This window comes from Lampetra planeri, chromosome 23 (genome assembly GCF_965212315.1).
Source record: "Lampetra planeri chromosome 23, kcLamPlan1.2.h2, whole genome shotgun sequence".
NCBI classification, from domain to species: Eukaryota; Metazoa; Chordata; class Hyperoartia; order Petromyzontiformes; family Petromyzontidae; genus Lampetra; species Lampetra planeri.
Genome location: NC_136129.1, coordinates 9,473,595 through 9,493,320, shown reverse-complemented (window position 1 = coordinate 9,493,320; position 19,726 = coordinate 9,473,595). Strand labels below are relative to the sequence as shown.

General features: G+C 43.9%; 1 protein-coding gene, 1 non-coding gene and 1 pseudogene across 4 annotated transcripts in view; 2 read left to right on the top strand and 1 right to left on the bottom strand.

The window, feature by feature from the left end:
* Nucleotides 1-222: 222 nt before the first annotated feature.
* LOC144726448 (SUMO-conjugating enzyme UBC9) lies at nucleotides 223-10,620 on the top strand. Of its 2 annotated transcripts, none has more exons than XM_078605173.1 (7): nucleotides 223-426; nucleotides 3,438-3,522; nucleotides 4,458-4,541; nucleotides 5,119-5,191; nucleotides 6,542-6,651; nucleotides 7,122-7,201; nucleotides 7,375-10,620. In XM_078605173.1, exons 2-7 carry the CDS (start codon nucleotides 3,457-3,459, stop codon nucleotides 7,436-7,438), a joined length of 477 nt encoding a protein of 158 aa, XP_078461299.1. In that variant the 5' UTR covers nucleotides 223-426; nucleotides 3,438-3,456; the 3' UTR covers nucleotides 7,439-10,620. The 2 variants fall into 2 exon arrangements, with proteins under 2 accessions (XP_078461299.1, XP_078461300.1); XM_078605174.1 differs by lacking the exon at nucleotides 223-426 and adding an exon at nucleotides 472-611.
* A 3,522-nt stretch (nucleotides 10,621-14,142) lies between these two features.
* TRNAR-CCU (transfer RNA arginine (anticodon CCU)) lies at nucleotides 14,143-14,215 on the bottom strand. The gene has a single exon. It is a non-coding gene; the product is annotated as a tRNA-Arg (tRNA).
* Nucleotides 14,216-17,759: 3,544 nt separating this feature from the next.
* LOC144726537 (uncharacterized) overlaps nucleotides 17,760-19,726 on the top strand; it is a 159,012-nt pseudogene continuing 157,045 nt past the window's right edge. Inside the window, exon 1 of the transcript XR_013587279.1 lies at nucleotides 17,760-18,247. The product of XR_013587279.1 is annotated as an uncharacterized LOC144726537 (transcript). The remainder of the gene's footprint in view (nucleotides 18,248-19,726) is intronic.

The window sequence follows — 19,726 nt, the reverse complement described above, 5'->3', positions numbered from 1 at the left end:
AAAAGCATTGAGAGGTTCGAGGAATGATTGATTGAATGAGTTAAAACGAATGAGTTTCGATGGAATTAAAGAGAGGGGGGGTGGGAGTCAATAAGGGAATCGATGAGCGAATAAAAGCACAGAGGTTCGAGGAATTATTAAATGACTGAGTGAAAACGAATGAGTTTCGATGGAATGAAAGAGAGTGGGGGGTGGGTGGGGGTGAGTCATAGGTCAGGGGTCGAGGGTCGCGAGGTGGGGGCCTGGGCCGTCTCGCGACGCCGCCGCCATCTTCCTCAGGGCGGGAACCCGCGCGCTTTTTCCCCACCCCCACCACCACTCTCTCTTTAAAAACTAAATAATTTAATCAAGGCGAATGCCATCGCCACCACCACCACGGTGATTGTAACCGCTTCATCTTGCTACCCCGCCGTCGCCGTGAGCCTGGTGAGTGCGGTTGGGGCCTCGCGGCCTCTGGTGACGCGCGGGGCGGGAGAAGCTGCCGAGGCCTTCAGGAGGCGCCGTCGCCTGAAACGCCGCGCCAATTGCTCGCTCGGATCTGAAAAGAAGTTGTTGTCGTCATCTCAGGGGTGGCCCTTGTTTGTCGTCGTGTTGTGGAAGTAACGTGTCGAGTAAGTGTGTGTTTTAGTTCCATGCCGCGCTAAAAGCGGCGGCCGTGGTCCGAGTCGAGCCCGTGTCTTGACTAGGCCCCGTGCGAGCTTAGACATATTTCTTGGTTATTGGGACGTGCTGAACGTGTGCCGTTCCTGTGTTGGGCTCGATTGCTTTAAACGATGCGTAATTGATGTTGTGCCCACGCGAGCTGGGTTGTGTGTGTGTGTGTGGTGGCTGTAATAGGCGGTGGTGATGGTTGTGATGGTTTCGGTTGTGCACAGCCGGCAACACGTGTGGCTTCGGCCCTCCATAACGACCGCTCGCGTTAAACCGTGAACACCCAGAGATAATTGATATAACCAGATCAATTATAACACCAGTCCAACATCTAGATCTACCGTTCCCATCAGAGGTAATATACCCCCTCCGAAGAAGTATCTCTTTCTTAGAAATCTCATTCCTGAGAGCGTCTCATCCTGAGAATCGCCATCACATCCTAAGAAATCTTCTAACTAAATCACACCCCCTCCTCAGAGATCACATCCACTTAAAGTCATATTGCTTCTTTAGATATACTATCCCAAGAAATCCCATCCCCCTAGCATTTTCATATCCCAAGAAAGCCCATCCCTTCGTGAAACATTAAATCACCAAAAAACATATTTGATTCTTCCTTAGAAGTCCCAACTAATAAATCCCATTACATGAGACATTACATAACCCCAAAAAATATCTCAGACATTGCATCACCAAGATATCCCATATCCAAAGATACCCCATCTGAGGTGCCTTCTCCAAAGAAATACCATCTGCAAAGAAGTTCTACCATCCAAAAATCCCATAACCTTCTGAGACATCTCAACACCAATTAATCCCACGTTCTCCCAAGAAATCCTATAAATTATATCTCTTTAGAAGCGACTGCTTAAGTGCACCACTTAAAAACTGTCTTTAAGTGTCAAATACCTTAGCAGCTGTAGCGTCCTTCACAAGTGCTGGAAACAATCGATTAACATCAATACATTGTTCTGGGCTTATTTTGTAGATGAAGGAAAATAAACTGATGTAATGCAACTAACTCAATTGAAAAAAAGTTTATGTAAAACCCGTGTTAAAAATAATTTTAAAATAATTAGTGTACAACCCTCAAGTGTTGTTTTATTAATAGATAACTTAGTAGGGGAGGGGATTATTTACTCACAAATGATGAACTATTCTGTAAGGGGATATTAAATGGGGGGGGATAGCACATTGCTACAATCACTTGCGTTTTGTGCATATGCCACTTGCAATATTAAGTGTATGCTCAGATGAAGTGTGCGGTCGAATCGGAAATGTTCCTCTATGTGAAGTTTACCATGAGTGATTTCTGCTAATTTTACAAGAGATTATCCAGCTGCAGTAAATCCACCCTCTGAATGTGTCTTAGAAATGTCAAGCACCGCTTTCTTTACATCAGCTGACGGCTGTTTGACAGGCTGTCTGACATGCACAGCTAACGTTATGTTTCGTTACATGCTTAAGCCAGTGTTTGTTTAGCTGGAAAGTGCAAAGTGTGCACATCTTTTTGGTGTTTATGGCATTTGTACCGAAGTAATTTTTGGTTGACGTTAACATGCATGACAATCTCCACACGTGCACGTTAAGTACTATTATTTTTTGTGTTTTTACCATGAGCTTCCCACCAACATATATGGTGGCAAAAGACGCGTAACAGAACATGAGGTAATTAGCGACCAATCAATAGCAATGCATGTTTATGTCGCTTATGGTTGACAACTGCAATCTAATACTCATTGGTTGAAACCTTTTGGCATGTGGTGATTATTCGCCTCGGGTTTGTCCCTGATATGTTTTTTAATGCATTATTTTATAATGGTACACTTGCCTGGCGTATCAAGTGCGTGTATCTTCATCGTTAGTGCTGTTCTAGGTCTGGACAGCTGCATTGTTGTAAATTCCTGGAACTTTTACTATAAAGTTGAACCATGTTTACAAGCCATCACTGCATGTCTGGGGAGAGCACTGCTCCAAACTTGGCCACCTGAGTTTGATTCCTGGCGATGGCCAATATTAATGGCAAGTGATACCTGAACCGGTCCTGATCCCCCCCCCCCACCTTCCACTTCACCAATCCGCACTGAACAGTGTGGTAACGTATGGCCAAACAACCCCCATGACCGACACACCGTGGGAAGTCTTCTATCCAGCAGTGGATTGGCAGCTTAAATGACTATTATGACAGTATTAATAGATTATTTACGAACACTACAATGTTGCCATATATAATAATGAGTACATTCGGGATTCCCGTCATTCTTATAGCGCACCAGGCTATCACAAAGGTGCTATGTTTCACAGACATAGTCTGCAGCAGTCTCCCAGGAGGGATCGATGTTGCTTTGTATAATCCCAATTAAGTAAAAAAAATGATTTCGCAGACGAGAGGACCTATTGTTTTTAAATAACATTTCCAGGATCTTTGATACCCACCCTGAGGCAGACAGGTGCATATTGCATGATTTGAAACCAACCTGGGGCAATAACCAGGGTAGCCTGCCAGATGCAAACTGAAAACCCTCTGCAACAAGTGGGAAACGTGCTATCCTACTGGTGGGCCATGTAACCGCTCCTGATTGATCAATGTAATCAAGGGAGTGCTGCTGGCAACAGATTGTATAACTGGCTGGCACAGAGTGGCTGGCACAGAGTGGAGCCAGCCCCATCCCTAACATCTTGAGCTTTTTCATACATCCATGGTTTATTATTTAGAGAAATAGGAATTCAGATTTTTTTTTGTATGCAAAAACGCATGTTAATGAAACCCCCTTCTACATTCACAGTTCTGACATACGTAAAACAATGTCTGGAATAGCATTGAGCAGATTGGCCCAGGAACGTAAAGCGTGGAGAAAAGACCATCCGTACGTAAGTAATTTTGTTTTTATATTTTAACGTGGTGCGTTGTGTGCAACACTTTCCTGATTTTCTTTCTAAATTTAACAGCCTCAAGGGACGAATTTTCATCACAGTTCTCATAGTTTGGTGTCTTTTCTGTTATGGTGTTTGTTTTGCATTTGCAGAAGCCACTTTTTGGGTTGATCAGAACTTTGATATGGTGGAGTACTTGCATGGAAAGCAATTTACAAGTCGAATGTGTTGGGAGTTTCCTTTTGCATGGGAAAAAGTTAGCATTCTTTTAAATGCATTAGTGAGCTTACACATTATTTAAAGATGTTTTCCACAATGAAATGGAGTTGAGTACTAAATTACTTGTGCGTTGGACCCCAGGTGGTTTTTATGCATCATCGTTGAAGATTCCCAGTGCTGTAATTTGCTCAGACAAGCTGTCTGATTTATTATTTCAGGAAAAAATATTAAATCCATGTTTGTAATTATCCATTTTGAAATAAAGACACATTTTGTCAGTGTTTTACATGCCTGTGTTAATATGTTATATTACAATTTGGGTACATTTGATGTGCATGATCGCTTCGTTTCAAATGTAGCCCGGAGCGTCTGGCACCTCATTTATTCAATCAAATTTTAACTTGCGTTAGCAGAGCAGATGCGACATGCAGACATGCGTAATTGAGGTCATATGTTAAGGATAAGTGGCTTAACGGAAACAAAAATATCACATCATTACTCCCAAACTAATAGCAGTCTGTTTAAACAACCTGGGATTTTCAAAGGTGCAGAGGTTATATTTTTCCCATATATTCATTGAGATTGTATGGCAAACCAATTATGCATTACATTCTACTATGCACATAATGTAAGCATGTAATATACTTGGTCGAAGAATTGAGCACTTTCCCAATTAATTTGAACATCGCGTCTGTTTATTTTCTTCTTGACAGGGTTTTGTTGCGGTTCCTACAAAAAACCCTGATGGGACACTCAACCTCATGAACTGGGAGTGTGCTATCCCTGGGAAGAAAGCTGTGAGTGTATTTTCCCTCCTGCAGTCTGTCAGACAAGCCATTCACCACACACCACCTGCAGTTAGTTTCTCCCAGCTCATCAACTGGAACTGTCACCACTGCTGCCGTAAAGCACTTTCGGCCTCGGTCTGAAGCAGCAGAGTGTTTAATATTTGATTGCTCTTTTAGGCGAACTTTAAATCACGCCAAAACACAATTATTTTTCACTTAGACACACACGTTGCGACGCACTTAACTTCCAATGGCGCACAATTTACACCGTATCGTCTCCGATTGAGCGCTTTGCGAACGCAGCCAGCGCAACACATGTTAACGCTACATGTACCAGAGAACCTACCCTGAATGGGGGGCAGCCCGTTTGATTTTTGCTCGTCCTCTGCACGGTAATTGTTGCACATGCGGTGCGAGGGTTCTTGCCAAAATCCCTGCAAGAACGCGACATGCCCTTTCTCTCGGCACCGCAGAGCGTTTATTATCGCGATTTCTCCGCGCGCTTCCCACGTCCTTTCCCAGGCCGATATTTAGAGGGCGAAAGCTCCGCTTGGAATGTTTGTTTTAATGTGTTTCCACTCTGCAGACCCCATGGGAAGGCGGACTGTACAAACTGCGAATGCTCTTCAAAGACGACTACCCTTCCTCGCCTCCCAAATGTGAGCGCCTGCCGTTGCATGTCTTGTCCACTGGCCTTTGTGATTCGGTGCCTTGGCTTGGGAATCTATTCACGTGCTCGAAGCTGCTTTTTAGCTCTTGTCTTCCTTTAAAGAAACAAACCGAGCAGATCAATAGAGTTGAAAAGCTGTTTCAACTCTATTGTTTAATTTCGCATTATTGAAATAAAAAAAACTTTCTTGGCAGAGGATTTCTAAGTGGTGCACATTAGGTGCAGTATGTGTGTGGTTGATGGTCACCGTCGCAGTCTGCGTTTTCCTAGAAGAAAGGCATTCATTTTGTATGGTGTTTTACAACAACAGCAACAACTACCTGTGTTCTGAGGCACCGATAGAATATATTTTTAAGGTTGGCATGGACGACTGCATTCCGAGTGCCATTAGTGGAAGCGTTATCGATCCTACGTTTTTGCACCCACGACGTATTTTTGTCACAATTCTATTTACCGTTGCCATTGTGCCTTGCCAAAGTGTCTTGGCGTGGGTCACTCCTTAGGGGTGCACATGTACAGTAATTTAATTAGTGCCCCATTTCCCCCTATGTAAACAAATGTATGGCACGTGCTCAGACATTCAATACACCACACAGGGTAAATGTTATATGCAGTGTAAACATCCACTCCTATATCTTACCCATGCTTATCGTTAAGGGCTCAATATGCATGCCATTACAATGGTCAAGTGCTACCGTTAAGGAATGTCTCACTGCCCTAGGCCTGTAACGATGCATCGATTCTTGAGCTCATGGATATGTGTTGAATCTTGCTTGTGAGAATCGAGTATTTTATTCCTGCATGTTGTACAAACTTAGTTGATGTGACTCATGCAGCTATTAAAGGCACTACAATGCATCACAGCTTAAAAAAAATAGAATCAACTGTTAAAGAAATTCTAGATTTGAAGATTTCGTCACTGCAAGGATTCATACTCTTGGGTTTTTTCGGTAAAGTCACGTAGGTAAAAAATAATAAAAAATAAAATAATCATAAATGAAAATACATAAATGTATTTATTTTCATTTATTATTCTTTTTTACCTATGTGACTTTACCGAAAAAACCTAAGAGTATGTTAAACAAATCACAACCTCGGATAATGACTGCCCATTTTTCTTGTGTTTTTTGTTTCTATCCCAAGCGCTATATGTATGTATGTTGAACTTGTTTCACACCGTACGTAGCCAACTGTGCTAATCGGAGGTGTGCGGGGGAAGGACAACAAACTAAACGCAAAAAGTAGTTCTAAAGAAATTAGTTTTCAGTCGAAAAAGAGTTTTCAATCTACGTACATAAGTGCATCGTGCTGCTTCGCTGCGTGGTTATCGTCTTTGCAGGCAAATTCGAGCCGCCTCTTTTCCACCCCAACGTGTACCCATCGGGTACCGTGTGCCTGTCCATCCTGGAAGAAGACAAGGACTGGAGGCCTGCCATCACCATCAAGCAGGTAGTGCGCTCTCTCCCCAGCTTAAATTTTTTATAACGCTTGGATGAAATTGGGCTGCAAGTGGAGCCCATGTGTACACATCAGAGAGGGGGTGGGGGGAAAGCTGACGCAGCTTTTTAGACGGGCCATGGCCTAAGTTTTCCACCACAACAGTTCACACCATTCTTCAACCAAACACTTCTAAAGAAAGTCTGTATGGCACACTGCCAATTAATATAAGCAATGACCGTATAGAATTGCAACCTTACATTTTACATATTAGAAAGCTGTGAAGTCGTGTTTTTTGAGGATTGAATAAAAGCAGTCTGTGTATTCAGTTCTGTGTTGGAAACTGCTTATGTCTTCCAACCATGAGGCTGTTGCGAGGCCATATAATGCTCACAACTGGTCCAAAAAAAATTAATACATTCCAATTTGACTTGTTGGTACTTATTGAGGTTTCTCATCTGACATGTGCATGTTCCTGCCAGATCCTGTTAGGAATCCAGGAACTCCTCAATGAGCCCAACATCCAGGATCCAGCCCAAGCAGAGGCATACACCATTTACTGGTAACCGCACCTGATGACCACACCTGATGACCACACCTTGATGATGCAATTCCTTGTCTTAATCCCTCCCCACTTAAGAGTCGTCGCCGTTTCAAGGCTCACCGATACGACGTATTCGTCAGGTGCTACGTTTCTGTGCACTGATGGCGGTTTTTTTATGTACTCTTCGCCAGTCAAAACAGGGTGGAGTACGAGAAGCGAGTCCGTGCGCAAGCAAAGAGGTTTGCCCCGTCGTAAAAAGGGCCCACGTTGCACCGCGCCGGGCAAGAAGAGCGTCGTCTCCGTTTGGAAAGCGAGAAAGAAACAAGCCGACGAGCTTGTGCCTTGGCGATCGATTTCACCTGCATTCGCTATGCATTTTATTTGGTCCCTTTAAGCAGTTTTGTCAAAAAAGAAAAACAACGGCAAATCTCGAAGAGACTCGGGCACATTACAGACTTGTCTCATCAGCGCCGCGCAGAAGTAAAGGGGCGTGTTTACCTTAAGGAAGGCGGTCGGTCGACGTAGGTTAGCGCTCTAGATAGAGAATGTCTTCATCTTTAAAGCTGTAGTGTGTTAACTGCTTCCTTTTGAGTTGTAAAGCGTTATGCTTGAAGCTTTATAAAAGTGAAGCAGGCTCTTAACAGTATATCTAGGCTATGTTCTTGTTTAATTCTTGTTAGGTCAGTTTTGATTTTTAGTGTTCTGAGCAAGAAGAATGGGTACCTGCGGCACATTAAAATTGTAAATTTCATTGGGTCTATATTCAGGTGGTGTTTTCCCATTGCGGAAGCTCCATTTGAAGTATATCGTGAATTTATCCCCTGGCAATAAATACATCTGAACCATATCAATTGATTGCGTGTTCCAGCCGGTGTTTTTCAGAGGTGCCAATGTAAAGCTGAAATTGAATACAATGCTAACCTTGGTGGCAAAAACATTTAGAGCAACCAGTCATGTGCAATCTGGAAAATCTGGTCCGGCACTTGTAGTTCACTTGGAGTGCAGTTCAGCTGAAAGATCTGCGTTTTACTTTTTAAGTTGCCTGTCGGTTTAAATTGCCACGAGAACCACTGCTTTTCAGAAAAGCCCAAAATTAAAGGATGCCTCTATTCTCTGTTGGTAAGATATTTGCTGCAAGGTGCTGCAACGACTTTTATTACTCGTATAAATATTCCCTTTTTAACAATGATGGTCAGAGTTGGGTGGACAGTGAAGGGTAACAATGTCCACCAGATTTAGTGCAGCATATAATTGTTCCAAAAATCATTCTTGTTCTCTGGAGAGCGGCCAAATGTTGCATTGTCAAGGTGACACTACTTAGTAAATTACATTTGTGGGTTCTTAAACATGCTCTTGAATTGAATGTTAACGTTCAAAGTTAGTCCCTTCGTGTCACCACCTTGGCTGAACAGACCCAATAGGCATGGGTGTGCATCTTGTTCTGTTAAGCCATGGCTATGTTTTCTGGTTATTGTTGTGTACAGGTAAACAGTATAAAAATATCAACTCGTTGTACATTTGTGGATGGCATCTGCTGGAAAAAAATGCAGAAACTATCTTGAATTGTTTACTTAATGTCGTGTTTTTCCATTAATTCGGGTTAAGGGCCATCGAATAAACAGACCTGAATTATGTACACCGATGTATAGTTAGAGAACGTATCTCTATATGAGGAAAGTTTGTGTGGGCTTTTAACTTGTGCTTTTTGATACGCTTCAGTGGGGCCGTCTCAGATCTGCAGGAATTTCTGAACTTCACAGCAGGAGCACCCTGTGTCAGCAGGGAAAAGTGCCATTTATTTTTGTTCCTGCTGTAAAATATTAATTTGCTATTAAATACAGCAACAGCCCCTGACATGGCTTGTTTAAGGAAGATGCAAGCCAACCGCGAATGGTTTCCGTAGACACGTACATCAGCTTTGTCTGCCGGGTTATCCAACACGAATAAATGTAAAGCTTTGCTAAGAGAGGAAAACAAACGCTCTAAAGTTAGAGTCGAGCATTGCATTGACGTTACAACATGAAAGTGTAATTGCTATCATGATGTGCTTTAGCTTAACAGTACAGTATGAACGACGCTTCAAGTATATGCTGGACAAACTAGGATACAGGTGATGTATGCATCTACAAGCTATCAATAAGATAAATACTTGCAACGAACAAACGCTTTTTTTTTGCCTTGTCTGGTGACTCAAAAAAACAGGCCTTTTCACAATGGTTTCACTGCAAATGACTTGAAAGTCAAGGAATAGTGCTATTAGTGTGCACTATTGGTAAATTAGTTTTCCGCTGAGTGGCACTCCATCATCATCGCGCAATTTATTTTAGTACCTTTTGTTACACCATAAAACAATGGCTGCATTCTGGCCAAAATGAAAAAAGCTGGTGTAGCTGGCCGTAAACATGTGCATGATTTTATTACTGTCATTTGTAAATGGGTCTTTTTATTCCATTTGGAAAAATATCTGATTAATTCTAGCAGGAAGGGGATCATCGAAATTAATATGCTAATTTTTCTGAGGTACCAACACAGGCAATATGCAATGATAGCAGTTGAAGCCCACTTAAAGGGAATCTGAATGGGACATTTGTTTGAATATGCATTTTACTATATTTCACCGTGATCTGATTTCATTGTAATTATACTTTTAAACCTGTTTCACTGAGGTTAAAATGAAACACTGCACGTATTTAATGTTTGTAATAGGTATAACGCCTGACACGGCAGCAATACCAACACAGTTAATGTTATCCTTTCAATTTGGAGGTAATATTTTCCTTGAATGTAAATTTTGTGATATTTTATTTGGACAAAAATATGAAATGCCACGCAATTATGGGACAAGTGGAACACTTTCTGAACCCCTTATTTTTAACGCAGAGCAGTGATGAATTGAGTTAATAAACATTGTCTACAACCTGGGTGATGTGTGATACAGATAGAAAATGACCATTAGTTGACTGGGGTCAAGAATCAGAATAACGACCATTTTTTTCGGTGCAAAAAAATATCTATTTCAAGAGTCGAAATGTACGTGAATGGTCCTTGACGTAATGAAGCAGTTCCTTAAAGAGCTGCACGTGGCTCCGGACCCCCGAGTTATCCGAAGCGAAATGTCGGTGTTAAAATATCCACCGTGAATTCGAAGCTTCGAAACTGAAATTCGCCAACAGTTAATTTTCACTAAAATTTTGCCGCTTTGTGATTTGTATAATTATACGGTGATGTTCTTTCGCCCACGTGATTTAGTCTCCAGTATGAGTTTGCCGTAGGTAAAATTCTGACGTCGCAGTTTTTGGAAGAATATCGTTTGTACAGGGGAACCCGACGTGTGAGCTGAGCGTGCAGGTCTCGATTCGTACGTGGTGCTTTATAACAGGCTGTGCACATCTTAACCTCTGAACGTGTTACTTTGCCGAATAAACTCTTTGAATAAACGCACCTGCGCGCTCTTCTTCTACGGGGGGGGGGGGGGGTGGATAGTGCTAAATATCGGTTGTCTTTATGCCTGCGTTTTAATTATTGTAATCACAGCTTTTGTTTTGTTTCTGCTAGTATTGTATTCGGGATGAGTGTCCGGATGATTATAAAATGTATTTTTTATTTTTAACGACAATTTTCGGTTCGGTTTTTTCGGCTAAATCTATGTAATGTCACGCGTCGTGCTAACAAGTAATGTCACCTGATGCCATCTGACACTGTCAAAAGCATGGACGACATCATGAAGTGAACATTCCCTGTGACGTCATACTTTTGGAACATTCCGAGACAAAAACTAATTTTGTGATCATACATTTAGTCCAACATTATTCAAGATGAATTTGAACATTGTAAAAACACCCTTATATATTTTTTATATTTAATAATTTAACCGATTGGAAATGTGTTGTGGATGAATGACAACACGTTTTCATATATATTTCGGAGATCGACTCATGTACCAACATTTATTTTGTGCTAAATCACATTAAAGCTGACTAGTTTGATATGCAGGAACATATATGCTGTTTTAATCTAATGTTACGTGATTTATGGTGGGTGGAAACCTTTGGTTCTCCAACCAAGACGGTGCAATCACCCCACGATACAATCCGTTTTGGTAATTGTTGCCTTATAGCTGATATGAATGCCACCAGCTACGTGTAAGTGATTCCGAGTTAGATTTGTGCAGGGTTGAGTGAACAAGATTCGGCCAGAATTCCCATCCTATGAATGGGCTCTGGGTGGCTTCCTCTCGTGGAGGCGCTTCCGCCACCAGTGGCGTGAGCATAACGCTGCAAGGGCCGCACCTTTGAGTGTGCAAGCAGGATAACAAGTGGAGTCGCGTCCGCAAGGCCCCATTAGGGCAATAGTGTTTGTCATTCAGACAAAGCAACAACTACCTAGCCTGATAATTGTTTTTTTACCCTTTTATCTGGCAACAAAACTGACACCTTTTTTTACAAGGAGTCATGTTTGCATAGACCACAATACCTGCAGTCATAATGCAAACAAAAAACATAACTCTGATAATGTATGCACTGTCCTTATCAGAGTTATGTTTTTTGTTTGCATTATGACTGCAGGTATTGTGGTCTATGCAAACATGACTCCTTGTAAAAAAAGGTGTCAGTTTTGTTGCCAGATAAAAGGGTAAAAAAACAATTATATTGTTTACTGGCAAATGAGGTTCCAATGGTGGAACTACCTAGCCTGTATAACGTCAAGTAATTAGAGTTGTGTTTGAAAGAATTCTGGTGTTGGGTGCCAAGCACCTTCAACCATTCAATGAGGCCCAGTTGCACAAGTAGAGTATTAATCCTGTTAACGCCAATCAGCGGAAAACACAACGTAAACAAGTTTTGCGTACTTTGAAAAACCGTACTAGTTGATTACATATGTTATAGCAAACCCTTCACTTAAATCAGGTGAAAGCCCATTCATATGCCTTCGACAAGGCCTAGCATGTTTTAGGTGAGTGCATTTGTTGTGATGCACACTTGTGCCACCGTGGATTCATTTCAGCCGCATTTTCCCAGTGCTGCGACCTGGTATAAAAAATATATGTATGTACCTTGCACACCACATCCAGTATACTTCGCGCTGTGACTGCGGTTACTAAGTCGCGTGCCACCAACTCCAGTCTTAACAGGGAGCTGTTAAATACAATTATTCGGCGAAACGTTTAGCATGGGTGCAAACATTTGTTGAAGTACAAAGAGGCACAAGTTAATTCCCACATACCGCACACCATGTAAGAATTGGCAAAACACTCCCATACTGTCCAGTACTGTTAAATTAATCTTTTCGTGCGGTGTGGGGCGGTAGCGTTATTAGCGTACTCACCGAACTGCGAACCGGACACCCGAGTTCAATTCCCTACCATCAGTGGCGAGTGTCATCTGAACCGGTCTTGAGCGCAACCCCGCCCTGTCTCGTCATGTTGTATCTATGCCCCTTTTCTCAGCCCGCATTGGCCAGAGTGGTGAAGTATGGTCAAACAACCCCTTTGGCCGATGCGGTGTTCATCTAACGGTGGATTCTTGGTTGGTTCTGCCGGTTGGTTTCTGTCTGAGACTCACTTCCTCAATGAGCATCTGCTAAATGCTCAATTGCGGTGTTTGCCGGCTCCTATTTGCATTTCGCTCTGCCAAGCGACTTAAGTGCTGTATTTTTAAGGCGTTTAATACTCTCTAGTACCTTGCATATGCACTATAATCTACGCGTGAATTGGAAAGCGGAACAACAGTTTCGGTACATTTTAGTGCCCGTTAATAATTTTACCCCCAACATGTATTGAAATGCAATATTAATACACACACATATTGATAAGATGGGACTGTTACGTCAATGATGCTGTGTTGTCTTTTGTTAATATTCTAACTGCGTCGTGATTTCTGTTTAATAGATCGCAATTGTTTACGCTCCCCAAGCACAGCAGAACAAGATAATAATTTTAAAATATATACGCCTGCGAAGATACGAGTTCAAGCGTACACATAAAATATGTATGTCGCAAATATGAAATGCCAATGACGGGTCCATGCTTATATTCATGAAATTATCGTGTAGGGTTGACATCAGCTCGATGGATGGTTGGATCGCAGGATCGTGAGGGATGGTTGTGAGTTGGGGGAGGCCTTCATCCAGCAGTGGATCGACTGGCTGATGATATGACAAAGTGCCTTATGTCGCATGTTCAATTTCTGAAGGGTAGAGGTGTTGGCAACCCATTGGAGGCCCACAGAAGATTTTTCCGAGGACCTTTTTAAATTTATATATTTAAGAAAAGGGATCACAGAAAAGATCTGGATCAGAGGTGTCGATGGAGTGAAATCGGATAATGTACACAAATATAGAGATAGTTGTGTTTAGTTATTGTCAAACTTTTTTTACAAAAAAATTATTTGAGTCTCACGGCTCTTTTTCCAGGAAGTTCCTGCCAACTTTCGCAGTATGGGGGCGATAATTGCGATGTGTTTTCCAACTGAGTCATTTTGGGGTTCTGTAATACCGTAATTTGTCAACTGTGGACCATAACGCCGGCATGCAAATGTCCCAACTCTTCTTGCCAACGACGCCACTGTATTTTTAAAATTTAGTGAGATCAAGTGAGATGATTTACACAAAGAAATCCGGGGCAACTTGAGCCTCTTGGGACCTTAATATTTTTCTTGGCTTGTGCCAATGATTAAGGGCAATATATACATTATGTAGAGTGTAACAAAAAATTGGTCGTCGTTTTGATTCACCCACGACTGCCCAAACGTAACGTGGCCACCTTGGCCATTAGGGGGCAGCACTGCACGTTTACAAATCATAAGATTTTTGTCCACGGCCTGTCTCTTTAAAAAAAAACCCCAACGGCAGTTCTCTCCGCACGAAATAAATAATCCGAGGCGTACTTTCGACTCATCATCGCCACGTGTAATTCACGCGAGCAGTACCAACATGCGCCGTTAATAAAATTAAAATCCGCACACCCCAGATGGGACTCGAACCCACAATCCCTGGCTTAGGAGGCCAGTGCCTTATCCATTAGGCCACTGGGGCTACACGTTAACGCCACGGCGCAGGTTTCCTTATATAGGCGCTGCTGCCCAGCGCCCCCTTCGTCGATCTCGTTTGATCGAACGATGTTCTCCGCAGCCGATTTAAACCGCTGTCGGCCACTTTACCCATCGAACAGTCGCGTATCCGAGATGTTTTTGGCGATTGGAGGAAGGATAAAAGGTTAGACATTTATGCGGGGGGCCCGGAGCCTTAAGCGCCAACGAGGGGGCGCTCGCTCGCCTCGGATTTTGTCTGAGCGGTCCCGTCACGTCAAAAAAAGGCAACGAAAATGTTATTTACATTGTCTACATTACAAAAAAACAATAACATGCCTTGAAAACAATAGCAGCAGTAGTAGTGACGGATGCATGTCGAGTGAACAGGCGGTACAGCTGCCGCCCCGAGGCCGGTCCAGGCGAGCGGTAAATCGTGGGGGGCTCACTCAGCCCCCCACACTTGCATCCATCGCACCACGGGAGCCCCCCACTGGTGGAGACGGCAAAGAAGATCTCCGTGGGCATCGCTCTCTCACCCGCCAGGGCTTCTTGGGGGCCTCGACCGCCGAACCGCATCCACTGCGCACAATCCGCGGCATTAGCAGCTCCTAGTTTCTGATGATGATGTATAATAACAATGAACAATAAACTCAGTCGTGAGGAAACTGGCCACCGCGCAGAATGGACCGTGGAACGCAGAACGAGGATGCAATGGGACCCGATTCACGAACACCGTCACGATGGAGGAGGCATCACAACCACGGAGATTCACCCACTGCGCTGTCCTCTTAGCCGCCAACATTATCTGGCTCAACCGCAGAAGTGCAACGAACACATTCCTGTGGAGGGAGCTGGTAGGAACGTCTGGTTACTCGGTCAATGGCCAGGGTCAACGGCGGCGTGGTGTATTCAGCAAATATGGCCGACTGTGAGTGCGGGCACAAGCCGGCGTGAGTAGGTTAAACGTTGAGTTTTATAAGGGCACCACGGGGTGACCAGCCCCTCCCCACCCAGCCCCACCCCCCACTCAGCCCCACCCTCCCCACCCTCCTCTCCCCACCCAGCCCCACCCACCCTTCCCACCCAGCCCCTCCCCACCCAGCCCCACCCAGCCCATCCCCACCAGCCCCTCCCCACCCTCCTCACCCAGCCCCTCCACACCCTCCCCACCCAGCCCCTCCCCACCCTCCCCACCCAGCCCCTCCCTGCACGACGGACACAATAATCCCCTGTGGGCTGGTGTAACCAGGAGGTTCCTACCAGTATAATGTTACAGATGTTGGCCTTACATCGACGTCAGCCTTCCGAAGAAGAAAGAAGGATGGACTGGCACAGACTCAGGTAGACCCATAGATTCACGCAGATTAATTCGGTGGTTCTTCAGCTTCTTCTTAACCTGGGGTGGCATGCACCGTGCCCCTGGGGGGTGCGAGACATGGGCCAGAATTTTTTTAGAAGGTTAGTAATCGAAAGCACAAATTAAGGACGGGCACGTAAGTACAACTCATTTGTTTCATCAAACCCTATGTGTTTATTAACATTATCCATGTTGTTTTTTTCACGATTCAGAACCAAAGGGGTGCAAGGCTGCAGTGAAGGTGAATAACCACTGGATTGCATTGTGATTAAACCGGGTTTTCTCGAGTGTTTTGAGTTGATGGGTGGTCACCGTTATGAAGAAGGGGGACATTTAACATTCCCTGTCAACACCAGGAGAGCCCCGTGCCAACCACGCCACGCCGCTGCAATCATCGAAATCCCACGCGTTGTGTAAATAAATTGTGGAATTTCTATTAGTGATGAGAACAATCCATAAAAAAAGACGGAAATGTGTCCAAGTTGTAAACCAATAGGCGCTGCGCAACAACACGCTTATGAAATCTCTATCTCACGACTTATAAAAAACAATTCTAGTCTATAGTGCAGAGATACAATTAAGTGCCCAAACGAGCTAATATAATTTTTACTATTTATTTTCAAAGCTGTTAATCACGAACTTGTGCTTCGTTAACTCATTCATAGCTTACATTTTTGTACTCTTTGTTTTTGTATTAATCTATGCACAAACTACAATATAAGGAAAAACATATTTAACAGTATTATCATACGATATTAAAAAGATGCATGTTTTACGTGTGTGAATGGAATGTGTGTGTCTTGAGGATGAGGGATGTTCCCCTCTGCATTGGTTTTCTTCGGGCACTCAAGATTCCTTCAACATACTGCACAATACGAATGCAGTTTGGATGTTAGCGCAATCAACCACGATCACTCAACTGCTGGATGAACGCCTTCCCAAACCGCCTCCATCTCTCACAATGCTGCGATGTCACTAGCCCTGTCAACATGGAACGTTGGGACAACGTGTGTTGGCCCAGTAAACATGGAACATTGGACTAACATTGGTGCAATGTTACATGATTACTGGGGATCCTCCTTGCACCTGCGCATGAGCTGATCTAATTATCCCGCCTCCCTGGTGGACGCCTACAATCGACATTAAGTTACATCCCTTTGTCAAGCTGCTGGATGAAAGGAACTAACTAACTAACTAACCGCGTGTTTTAAGGGGAGATAGACAAGATGAGATGCTTTCGCCAAAGTGCTTCACAGCAAACACCGAAAGCCGTGACCTGGACATTTAATTGGAGAAACGGAGGCCCAGAGATGAGTGGAGAAAATATTCAAAGTCTCAGATTTTCTGATGACAGCCGTTGTGCGTTTATAACAAGCAAAGGAAATAAACAACAGGGAATAACTTAATACAGGAGGGTGCAATGTGGGGCTCAATATAAGGTTGTGCGGTCTCTTTTATGTCTATATCTACTTAAGATAGGTCATTATCATTTAACCTTGTGATATCTGAACTGGTCAAAATGTATCAACTCAAATGGTTATTCTATTGGATTGTAATGTCTTGGAAATTACCGTACATGGAGTTGTAATTCCTGCCTGCAAAACCGCGTGAACAGGCCGCGTGCAGGAATGATTGTTTGACGTCATTACTAATACAGAGTTGGAGGAGAGTTGAATCCTTTATCTGGGTTCAGGGAAAGGTCAGAGGGGACTTTCGGCCGAAGCTTAATCAAAGGCTGGAGAGCAGTGACTTCCAAGTCTCATTAGTTTGGGTTCGATCCCTGACCAGGTCCCCCCACACATAGCCTGTTCCACAATCAGAATCTGCCTCAGCGCTCCTCTTCGACACTGTACTGGACGTCTGTGAAAAAATAACTTTATAGCTCATCGGATTCCTCCAGTATAGATACATATTCAAGTTTTTTTCCACTCAGCCAAAAATGAGTAAATTACATAATGCTTTGCATCAGTCTGTGTCGCAAAAAAAGACCGGTGCTAACGTGTGGGTGAGACTGCGTAGATGTGTATGGAGATATCACAAATCAAATCGGTATTGTAAGCAATACAATAGGTGCTTGCTCAAGGAATTGTGCACAATGGGATCTATTTTTACTTTTAGGGATCTATTTTGTTGTTGTCTCCGTTGCCGGAGTGAGGGAGCCGTTGTAGTCGTGCGCGCGCGCGGGCGCGGAGGGAGTGAAGCGGCTCGCAGGCAGCAGCGCTCAGTCACTCGGAGGCGCTCGTCCCAGGTGGTCGTTGCGCTCAGTCGCTCCGCTCATTCACTCGCTCAGTTCTTCAAAGTCACTCTTCTAAGTCACTATTCCAGTCACTCTTGCGGCCACTCGCTCACTCATCAGTCAGTCCACCGGCCAGGCAGTCGCTCGCTCGACCGGGCAGTCATTTGAGCTTCAATCGGTCCGGTTGGGGGTGTGTATGTGTGAGTGAGTGCGCGCGTGTGTGTGTCTGTACGTGTGTATGTGTGCGTATGTATGTATGTATGCATGTGCAAATACTATAACTTAACAACGCAATAAGAACAAATACAATACGCAGCACCATGCTTGCCGCCAAGGATAACCCGTGCCGCAAGTTCCAGGCGAACATCTTCAACAAAACCAAATGCCAGAACTGCTTCAAGCCACGGGAGTCGCATTTGCTCTGCGATGAGGATTTGAATCAGGTGAGTGTGTGAGGGAGTCGCTGTTGATTGCTGGTGAGAGATGTGACGAGGGAACTTGAGCCTTGCTGCCTCATAGCTTGATGGGTCTGGTGGTGATGCTGCTGATGTTTCTGGTTGTGTCATGGGCGATTCCCGGCGCCCCGGGTGTGTTGCCCCGGGAGAGAGCGGCCTCGGCTAGTTGTCCTGCCCCGAGGGACGCATCTTTGTGGGTACGGCCTCGCTAGGCCGCACCGGCGAAGGCCGGTGAGATGTAACGTCGATTTGTTTATTTTGAAGTATGGGGAGAGAAATTGGGCACGTTTGTAAACCGCCCGGCGATCGCAGTCATCTGCATCATCATTAGTGATGATCACCATGACGATTGTCATGATTGCAATAATCATAATCGTTACAATGGTCATGATACTGTTGATAATGATTGTAATAATAGTTATCATTCTGGTAGTGCTTATGATTGTAACGATTAACGTCATCATTGTAATTGTGTTGATCTGTATAATTGTAATGATGAATGGTCACCGTCATTGTAATTACCCTTATAAAAATGTGTTTTTAATAATTGTGATCATAATTAGAGGTGACATTGTTACTATAATAATAGTGATGATTTGATATTAAGTCTAATTTAGGCGCTTCAGTTTTGCAGCGTGTATTGTTCTAGATAACGGCGACTTCCACTTAATAAGAACACATCTGCCCTACTTAAAGTTGTGTAATAGCTTGTGGATAGGTTCATTTAAATCGGAGACACGCACAAAACACACGGGAGACAAGGTTGCTTGCTAATGCCAGTTTTGCTGCCTGTGGTTGCGCCCAAAAGGCTGATGACGTCTCGCGATGATGCCAAGACTGTTAATCGTTGACACCAGCAGAATATAAGCAGCGACCAAACAAACGAACACCGATCAACATTCACGTCCATTCAACGCTAAATAACGAAAGCTCCAAATTAAGTATGAATAAATAGATGCTCACATGTTCAATCCGCTAATGGGATGAAGGCCTTTCTTTCCCCCACGCCATCTCAGCCACGGTGGGGTTTGACCATACATCACCAAGCTGGTGTTAGTTGAATAGGAGACACAGGGCCCGGTTCAGACATCACTTGCGAGATGTTAACTCCATCGCCTGGTATGTAGGAAGTCGTGAATTCGATTCCCACAATGACGCCTGCTGTATATTTGGAGTTTTCGTGTCTCTCTCCCCTTGGTCGCGTGGATTTTTCTTCGGGGGGGCCCCGGTTTTCCCCCCTCCACATTTAGAAACAACACGCGTTTAGAGTCTTTGGTTGCTGCTATCGATTTGCACATGATAAGCCACTTTGTTGAGCTATCAATTGTGGCCAGGTTGCTGGTGAAAGAGCTATGTAGCTCAGTGCGCCTTACCTGGTAAAATATAAAATAGTTTAGTTTTAGTTTATGTTAGCCGTGGCCAGGAATCGAACTCGAGTCGCCTGGTTCCTCAAGCAGAGCACTGACC

Coding starts and splice junctions, on each gene's coding strand:
- LOC144726448 (XM_078605173.1), top strand. CDS start 3,457: ATGTCTGGAATAGCATTGAGCAGATTGGCCCAGGAACGTAAAGCGTGG. Junction 3,523..4,457: donor GGAGAAAAGACCATCCGTAC/GTAAGTAATTTT, acceptor TCTTCTTGACAG/GGTTTTGTTGCGGTTCCTAC. Junction 6,652..7,121: donor CTGCCATCACCATCAAGCAG/GTAGTGCGCTCT, acceptor TGTTCCTGCCAG/ATCCTGTTAGGAATCCAGGA.